The following is a 10,000-nucleotide window of genomic DNA, read 5'->3' on the forward strand; positions in this document are numbered from 1 at the left end:
TGGGAAAGAAATGTTCGCAAAATTGAAATTGATCTTATAAAACATCGTCAAATCATTGATGATACGGCGTTCCTCGAGAGATTGTCAGTTCAGGTCTGCTAGCATAGCAGAGACGCTACTGTTGCGGGAGTAGTCATTAAAGACAAAGCGGGCAGCTTTCCGTTGGATAGACTTAATGGCAGAAATATCTTTGGCGATATGTGGTGACCAAGCAACTCCAGATACAGACGTCTTTATTCTCTCCGCAGAAGATACCCAGATCTATGCCAGAACACCATCTTTATACAATAAAAAGAGAAAGGTGACACAAACACCAACCCAGTATGTCAAACACATCACGCATGCGCACCACCATGGACAGCTGTTTTGCTTTTACTGGGCCTCATCAGCATGGTGTAGCTAACATACCAGACAGGTGTCTAAGACATCCCTATAACCAGAAGAAGGCAAAGACACAGAAGAATAAATTTCAAGCCAATCTTTCAAGCACTGGATCCTACTAAAGCAGCAGCCCTCTCTCCTTTCCACGCTTTCAGTGGTGCTGATAATACTAGTAGTTTTTTTTCTGGGGAAAAAAAAAGATTGCATTCGTCGATGCTGATAAGGATCTCCTGACGGCATTTATGATGATGAACTTTATTAATGTGTCGAGAATCTCTAGCACATAGCACTAATTGGACCTAATTCAGAAGTTGTTGAGGGAATTGAGAAATTCGTCTGTCGACTTTACAAGACAAATACCAAGATTAGCAAAGTAGCAGAGCTGAGATAGCATTTATTTAAAAAGAAGCAAGTCCAATCAGAGAATCTTCCCGGCTCCAACACGAGACCCGTTGCATGAGGCAATTTTGCGATCACACTACCAAGCTATGGTTTGTTACAACGACAAAACATAAACTCCACATTACAATCATCCGAGAACTACGGATGGAAAAAGGAAAGCAATCAGTGGATGCCTGTCACGACAAAAGTTCTACCCTCACCTGAAGCAATCACCCGGTTAGTTAAATTAAATGTGGTTGTTCTCAACAAAGATGCTTCACGAACCGCTGCCAGTGCTGTAAAACTGGGCTCACCTGCAAAGAAGTTTGCTCCTACTCTGACGCTGACGAGATCTGCGAAAATGTTCAGGATGAAAACCTCGGGGGCTGTGAAAATGACAGTGACGATGATGATGCTGTTGATGATGAAAAATTTGACACTGATATGAAACATACCTATTTAAAATACATGTACCTTATAGTTTTCAAGTACAAATCATGTATTGATTCTGAAAATATTTTCAAGTCATAATGAGATGGGGAGACTATGCCCAAAGAAATCAGGAATTCTTGATGTAGCCTCGTTTCCAGGATTAAGTCAAGTGAGCAATGATTGTCTCCCTTACTTTTTGTAGATATGTCCCAGACATTGTATGCCACATTGTCACTAAGTTTGGACGAGAGATATTCAAATAAAGCAACAATCAAAGCAAGGTGACACGCGCTGACACCAACCCGGTAAGGGAAACAAATCACGCAGGGGCACAACCATTTCAACCGGTCAATTAGCAGCCATGGACAGCTGTTTCGGCTTTGCTGGGCCTCATCAGCATGACGTAGAAGCATAGCATTCAAATAAAGTCGACAAATCATGAATTTATATTCTAGCCTCGTTTTCATGCTGATTAACCATATTGCTTATTTACACCCTCCCTAAAAACCGTTGGAGCAAATTACAAAATTAACGACAACAATTTTCTAACTCAGTAGGGTCCACTGAACACTTTCCGCTTGCATTCTTCATAAGATTCCCACGGGATTACACTTTCTCCCTGACTACATGGCCGTGTAGCCGCGTCGAGCTACAGAAAGAGCGTGAAAACGTAAGCCTTATTTATGCTTAGGTATGATGGTCTGACCTGGCTTAAGTCAGTCCCTGTTTTATTTTTCGCAACGTAAAACAAAACTTCTCTTCACTCGCGGAAGGTTACACATAAAAAAGGTACAACAGAATAAGCTATTTAAACTTAAATTGAAACGAAAAACAATAATTTGAATAACAAAAGAAAAACACCATTACCCAATGGGAAGCTTAATTAAATATTCCTGTGAAGAGGTGTCAGTGTGCATACATTAAAAATTAGCAACCGTCAAACGTTCTTTTTTCTTTTCTTTTTTTTTACAATAACAACACCCTGGTCAGCGGTCAACTTAAAAAGGAAACAGCTGTCCTCGATAAGGTCCAACTTGAACCCGCGATATGGTCATGTCATACTGGTCGGTGGATACTTTGTTTTGACTGGTGTAAATTGACCAGAAAATTGATGTCTAATATCAAAGATGTATGCTGTAAATTAGCTAGAGTGTCGGCTGGAGTATTGCCTCCTCGATGGGCTCTAAACTTGAGCCCGTGGTATGGTCACGTGATACTGGTCACATTGGCATACGTGGAGGGGTGAACGGACGTTCGGTCGCACGGTGACCAAAACCAAATTTTCTCGCATGAATGAGTTACCATATTAGTACCGTTTATACGAGGGAAAATTAGCCGCGGCTTACACTGACATAAGACGCGAACTACTAGGCCATTTATACGAGTGTGGCTTACATAAGACGCGAAATGCTCGAATAAATGGTTCGCGTCTAACTTCGCTGCCAACTGGTCCAATGATGACGTAATTTATTTTGATTCTTTGTTTTGGTGTAATTTATTGTGAAGCAAGATTTGCGACTTACAAGATAAATGGCTCGAGTAAGCAAGCAAGCGAAGAAAAATTATTAAACTAAAGTTTTAAATGTACAGTATGGTGTCCTTTGTCCGCGAGATCCCTGGTCCACGACTTTTACGATATTTTATTTCCTCGTTAACTAAAATACCACCAAAAACAATTGTGTCCGATGAATTCTTGACTATTTTTCTTTCACATGACGAAATTTCGGCTTTTACGTTATCGGCGATTGTACGGAATTCAAGTTTGTTGACGGGTGTGTTAATTTGTCTTTCTAGAGTGCCTCTACTTATGTGGCTCCGTAACTTACATGGCCATGTTTACTTGCATTGGCTTGTGTAAAGATAGAACGCAACGTGTCTTTTGCAGAACAGGTTTACAGATAAACTTATTTCTGCAGTTGGGAACGAATTTGCTGCAGAGTTTTAAACTTTTGTTTTATTGACTCATGAAGAACATCAACAATTTTCGCATACAATTAGGAGTCCTTGGTCCGCGACTTATACTACTTATGACCCCAGAGAACTTAAATCTCGCAAAGCAGATAAAGAAAACCTTCCATAAATGGAAAAGGTCTTTGCTTTAATTGAGTATTTTCAAAATCTTCATTTTACATGTTTACGAACGGGTTACCTTCTTTTGTATGTATAAAATACCTATACGGTATTATAATGAAATGGAGCTTGTGTTGGGACACGGTCAACTGAAAATAAAATCACATTCTATACTCACAACGACATTCAGTACGACTGTAGCTAAGATATATCAAGGATAATAAAGAATAAATAAATTTTCATGTTCGTACAGAAATTATCGGGATTCACAGGTATTTTTTTGGGCTGCTCACATGATTAACGGACCAAGAACCAAATTCGCGGATGAAGGGCTCGCGATTACGTTCACCTTTTCTCGAATTACAAGAGAAATATTTCAGTTTGGAAATTACCAATTTAATATTATCGCAAGAGACGAAAAAGCTATCTCCCGGGAAAATTTCAGTTCGTGGCGTTTTGATCAAGGTAAGATATTTAAGATTATCCTTTTTTCTTGCGGCCCACGGACACCATACTGTAATCTAGTATCGATCCAGTGATTCAGTCGTAAACGAACACTTGCGGGGTGCAGCAGAACTTACAGTGGCTGAAGTGACGCAATTATCAGGTTGCTTAGCAATTTCAGTACCACTACTGCAAATAGTAAGAGGCTGTTTGTCCATATTCACTTTTTCGCTGGATCTCCTTCTTTTGCAACACGTGATTTGTTGCTCGCGCTTGCCTTTTTTCTCAGGCGAATGGACGGGAGCAAAAAAGGGAAGTCTGGGCTATAATAACAAAAACAAGTGCATGCGCAGGGGCCGTTCAAGCCGCGGAAAACGCTTGAGTACATTTATACGAACACTTTCACGTCCAAGGTAAGCCTCAGCCAAGAAAAGCACAGCCCAAAACCCACGGCCAGGATAAGCCGCCGCTTGAGCTAGCTGCGGATGGAGTAAGGTGTAAACTTTGATTTTGTACCACTTAAATGGGGTGTTCGCGTCTAATGTAAGCAGCGACCAGTACAAGCCGCGGCTAATTTTCTCTCGTATAAACGACCCCCATTTTGTTAGCTATGGTGCTTCGCGCGCGCGCCTTCCGCGCGCTTAACTCCGCTATTTTATTCTCCACTTATATTCATCTCCAAAGGAGGAATGAATAATATCCCAGACGTCTTTTCGGCATCTTGCTTCAACGGGAATAGCAAAATGGTGCGCTCGGTTGACGAAATACATGGTCTTCCTCGTGATTAAGTTTTGGCGATTATAATGGTGAGTGATTTGTGCCTGTCAATACTTCATCACTTTTTATTTAATTTCTGATATTTATTCATCAATGCTCATCAATCTGATCACTGACAAGAAGTGAGGTCATGCATAAAGTTATTTATACAGTTGTGGATTACAGTTTTTTTCTAAAAATGGGCTTCACTCATGTAGATCGATGGTGAAACGATATTTTTGGCAGAGAATTCGAAGTACCCAGAAGTACCCTCATTTTCGCATACTTTCGGAGTCGATGATTTTATCAAAATACACCTGTTTAATGAGCCCGCAAGCGGCACTTGTGATTTGATCATTGCATTTGAAAGCGATTGCACAAACGCGGATTTCAGATTTAACTCACTTTTCTTTGATTACCTATGTTGAACGAAGGAATAATTAATTCGAACCAGGAAGGAAGACGTAGACAAAGTAGTCTTGAACTTCCGGTGGAGGATGGAGCTTAGTGTGGGCGTGGCACCTGGATCAAAGTATTTAAGGACTGGAGTTGTAGAAAGGATCTTCTTTGTCTCTTCCAGGGCTGCACCATGAACTTGGTCATCCCAAAGGAACTCGTTGTCGTTCTTAGTGAGCTCACGTAGGGGAGTTGTGATCTTTGAAAGTCTCGGGGCAAACTTCTGTAGGTAATTAGTCATCCCTAAGAGGAGTTGGATGCTCTGTTTGTCAGTTGGTGTTGGCATCTCTCTGATTGCCTTGACTTTTTCAGGGTTAGGTTGTAGCCCATCAGCGGAGAGCACATAGCCCATGTACGTGACTTCCTTAAGCGTTAGCTGCAGCTTTTCCCTATTCAGTTTTACACCTTTATCTCGGCAGCGTTGAAGGAGAGCAATGAGTTTTTTTTATCATGGTCTCTTACTGCTTCATCATCATTAACTCCACATCCTAATACAAGGATGTCATCAGCGATCGCTTTGCATCCGTTCAGTCCAGCTAATGCCTGATCCAGTCTTCGCTGGAAATCTTCAGGGGCTGGTGAGATGCCGAATGGTATTCGGAGCCATCTCTATCTTCCCCACGGAGTGCCAAATGTAGTTGTGTAACTGCTGTCCTCGTCCAAGGACATGTGCCAAAACCCATTTTCGGCATCTAACACTGTAATGCACCTTGCATTTGTTAGCTCATGAAGGACATCCTCGATTGTCGTCAGCGGGTAGGGGTTGCGTTTAAGGGCTTGGTTGAGTGGTTTGGGGTGCACACACAGTCGGACATTACCATTTTTCTTCAAAGTGACGACAGTTGCTGATATCCAGGAGGTTGGAACATTTACTGGTGCGATGATGTTAAGTCCTTCCGAACGATCCGGTTCCTCTTTTAGCTTTTCTTTAATGGCGATTGGCACCTTTCTTGTTGGGAGTTGAACTGGTGGTACGTTCGGGTCAATTTCAAGGTGGAGATCACCTTTTAACTTTCCGTCTCTCCTGAATACATCAGCATGTTCTTTGTGAATAGATTCTGCTGTAAACGATGTTGTGCTGTGCAAAGGCTCTTCAGACTGAATAGCCATGATGTTTTGTCGGACCACAGAGATGAGTTGCATTCGCTCACTGGCTCGTAAGCCAAGCGGAGGCTTTTCTTTTCCTTTTACAACTACAAATTCCACACTGTGTTTCCTTCCATTTCCGGGATTCACAACTTGGACACCTTTCTTGCCGATCGGCTTCTCCTCAGTTTTGTTTTACATAACAAGGGTACGCCTGCATTGTCCAGCAGGGATAGGCTGCCTTCACCATACACTTCTTTGAAAGACTCTTCAGGTAAGATGTTCATGGCCGCACCAGTGTCCATTTGGAATGGGACTCGATGACCATTTAATAGCATTGCCGCAAGTAGTTTGTCTTTACGATCAGGGTTTTCCACAGCACAGACTTGCTCCTAAACATCAGCACAAGCGACATATTCGTCAAAGTCAGAATCCTCCACTGCATGTCCTGGCTTGCGGACGTGTCTCAGTGTGGGAGGTTTAGAGGATGTGGCCGAACTGGGTGGAGGTGGTTTGGTTTTGCAGGTCACCGCAAAGTGGTTTTGGATTCCACAATTAGAGCAGGTCTTTCCCCATGCAGGATATTTAAGCTCGTTCCAGACATGCGTTTTGGCGCGGAACTTGCAGAGAATTTCTCTGGGTTTCTTTTCATTGGACTGACTGATTGCACTGACTTCCTCGTGATTAATTTCTTTCAATTGTTGGCTTGAGGTCTCATAGGATCTACAGATATCAATGCATTCCTTCAATGTGAGTTTGGAGACTTGTAGGAGCTTCTTGCGAGTTTGATTGTCTCTTACTCCAATGACAATCCTGTCTCTAGTAAGACTGTTATCCAACACTCCGAAGTTACATGCCTTCGCCAATGCCGTGACGTAGGCATCCAGAGATTCATTTGGTTCTTGGTCTCTCTTGTTAAATCGGTATCTCTCGTAGATTTCGTTTGTCTCTCCGATACAATAACGCTGTAGCTTTTAGAGAACACTATCAATGTCCTTCTTATCGTCTTCACTGTCAAATTCTAATTCTTCGTACACATCTAGAGCATCTGAGCCAATACAAGTTAGCAGTGTGGCAGTTCTCAGCAATAGAAATAGTAATAAGAAACGCAGGCTAAATTTGAAGAACTAACATATTTGCGTACTCCTCGATGTGTCGTTAGGTCATACAAGGTAGAAGAATCTATGACGTGAGTTTTGAAAGCGAAAATGCAAAATGATTTAATAGGCTGATACTGTTTTTTTTTTTAAATCCTGAGTTGATTTTTTCACATCGTAGAAAAACCTGGATTTTCGAGGTTAATCAAAGTACTCGTTTCCTATATCTATTTTACTTATTGTAAAAGGACATTTTGAAGTGTCATTGTAATTGCTCTAAGGGTTCATGCTCGCCAAGAGTCATTGCAAGCGCTGTTCAAAACATGTGTTTTTAGAAATTTCCCAATTATTCATCCATCTTGTGCAAGATATGGTATGGTTAACTCTTTAGGCTGACCAGCTCTAAGATGGCTTGATTGCCCATATATAGATTTTTTTCATTTTTATTTTTATTTTTATTCTATTTTATAAATTTTTTTTTTAGAGCAATTCAGTGCAATCGCATTGCCGTATTTGAGTTTCTTAATTAACAGCTTAAGTTGCTCCCAGTTGTGATGATAAGAGTATTTCCTTTTGGTAATTGTAAAGTAAAGGTGAAGTCACTTTATTCAATGTCGGTAGTTCCTTAAGTTACGAAACTGGCATCAATGGAAGCCGACGGTGAAGGATATTTAAAGCTACACGGATCAGAGGAAAGTCAAAACTGACGTTGAAGTCACCGAGGATCGAACCAGGGACCCCTCGCTCTGAAAGCTGCGCATTAACCAACTGAGCTACGACTGCCTGCAGATAGTTTATTTTTGAAAAATAACAAACTTCAAGTATACTAACGGTTATGAAGGCAATTTAACCCGGGGGCTTCTTTTCTTTCAGAACGAAGTGGCGATGGAAGAGCTTAATCCTACTAACGATACACCAAGTAGTTCTAATCAACAATGAAGAATCCCCATTGAACCTGCATAGATGCCGTTACAAGGGACCACCCATTATGAAATAGGACCAAGTAGCCCTAATAGCTGCCCTCGGAATGTTGAATATGCACCCCTTGATATAAGAACAAGGTCATGGGAAGTAACACGAGAAGACGTCAAAGTGGAGAAGATCATTGGTAAAGGTGCTTTTGGCCAGGTTGCCAAAGGAACGGCAAAGAACTTTCCATTCCATTCTGGCACAAAAACTGTGGCTGTTAAAATGCTGAAAGGTAAAAAGTCCTTTTTCCTAATGGGTTTGGTTTAGGAACAAACGGTCAGTCCTTCGTTGCGTAGAGAACAAACGTGTGTAATCCGCGAATATGGCTACGGCGTACTTTGGGAGAGATTTTCTGCGATTTCTAAGACCTTTATGTTCGGCAATTACTTGAAATTGAACTCGAATGCACGACGACGAGAATAAGCTTTGATGACAGATACACAAGGTACAATTAATGCGAATTTTACCTTCGTTTTTCATGTTTATTTGGTTTAGCTAACGCTCCTGCGTCAGACAAGAGAGACTTGAAATCCGAACTTGAGCTGATGAAGACCCTCAAGCCTCATCCACATGTTATCAAACTATTGGGATGCGACACTGAAACTGGTAAATGCATCTATGGATTAAATAATGATGCTGCTGCTATAGAAGAAAAGCTCGACTCCTCTCTATGAATACTCACTTGTTCAAAACCAAAACACGGTTCCCACCTAAATCTCTTCTCAGCATCACAATAGGATATTACAAAGTAGTTCCAATCATAACGAGAAGCCCATTTACGACGATTCGGAAGTGCGAAGTGTTCAGTCTACAGTTCTGTTTAAAAACCGAGCAGAAGTGTTTTATCGGGTTTTAGACCACGAGGCGAGGCCGAGTAGTTCATCTTAGAACAGAAAAAAACACGACCTGTGAGTTTATTGAACGGCTTCAAGAGCACTGACTGCACAGAAAGTGTGTCGGAACAAAGGTTCAAATTTAAATGGTCGATGGAGAACGGTAGCATTCTAGAAAAAGAGGCTAAGCTTTATTATTATGCTTTATATAAAAAATTCAAAATTAATGAAGAGTGCTTTATTAGCTTGTTAACGCTCAGGCGCTTGCCAAATTTTTCCGACGGTCTGTTAGGCTGTTTCGATCAATAAGTATTAAATAAGCTTTTGATATATTATGTCACTAGTTGTCTATACTTCCCCTGTCAACTTATCAAAGACGTTTGTTAAATTACCTGTAGCGGCTTTTAAAGGAATTCCATCATCAGCTTAGGAGCTTTCACACTGAAGGCAGATAAAACTAGGTCAATAAAACGCTGCGGTAAACAATGGCTTGGGAAGTTAGTTGGATAAAGTGCAACAATGATATTATGGAATGTTACGGTTGACCTAAAAACAGATTTGTCATTTCTTTTTATAAGCAAAGCTAACCCTTGACATCACGAAGATACTGAAGTGCCCGTAGTCAATTGCTGCATTTTAGCATTCCGAATGAAAACTCATAGAAATAGTTGAATTTTATTCTGCTTTATTCAGTGAAACTTGTCAAATCTTCCTAAAATTAAAACACTCGTAGGCAACATAACATGACGGAATCGCACACCTAGTCAAACATAGAGTAGGGAGACGAGGGGACTGTTCGTGGAGAAACAAAAGGACCGGGTTGTTACGAAAAATAGCATTGCGTGACTAGCGTTACTTTCTAGAAGCTTCGCGAGGGTTCGTAGTTTGTTTAGTTTTAGGTTCGTGCGTAAGCGTTTCTAAATCGGTGTGTTTTTTAATCTTTCTATAATTTGATTGTTTACTGTCTTAGAAAGTTTTAGAAGCTTATTGTGAGAGTATATAAGTAGACGAGTCCAAGCGGAGTTTTTTGTAACTAGTTTTTCACAAGCGAAGAGAGTTGGCATTAGCCGTGTTTAGTCAAGTATGACAGAAGCA

The 10,000-nt window shown here is 41.0% G+C and overlaps 1 protein-coding gene across 1 annotated transcript in view; it reads left to right on the plus strand.

The window, feature by feature from the left end:
* The first annotated feature begins 8,066 nt into the window (after nt 1–8,066).
* LOC138030375 (immunoglobulin superfamily member 10-like) overlaps nt 8,067–10,000 on the plus strand; it is a 29,438-nt gene continuing 27,504 nt past the window's right edge. Inside the window, exons 1-2 of the mRNA XM_068878295.1 lie at nt 8,067–8,304; nt 8,568–8,678. Of these exons, the coding sequence (XP_068734396.1) occupies nt 8,067–8,304; nt 8,568–8,678 (349 nt within the window). The remainder of the gene's footprint in view (nt 8,305–8,567; nt 8,679–10,000) is intronic.

This window comes from Montipora capricornis, chromosome 13, assembly GCF_036669925.1.
Source record: "Montipora capricornis isolate CH-2021 chromosome 13, ASM3666992v2, whole genome shotgun sequence".
Classification (NCBI taxonomy): domain Eukaryota; kingdom Metazoa; phylum Cnidaria; class Anthozoa; order Scleractinia; family Acroporidae; genus Montipora; species Montipora capricornis.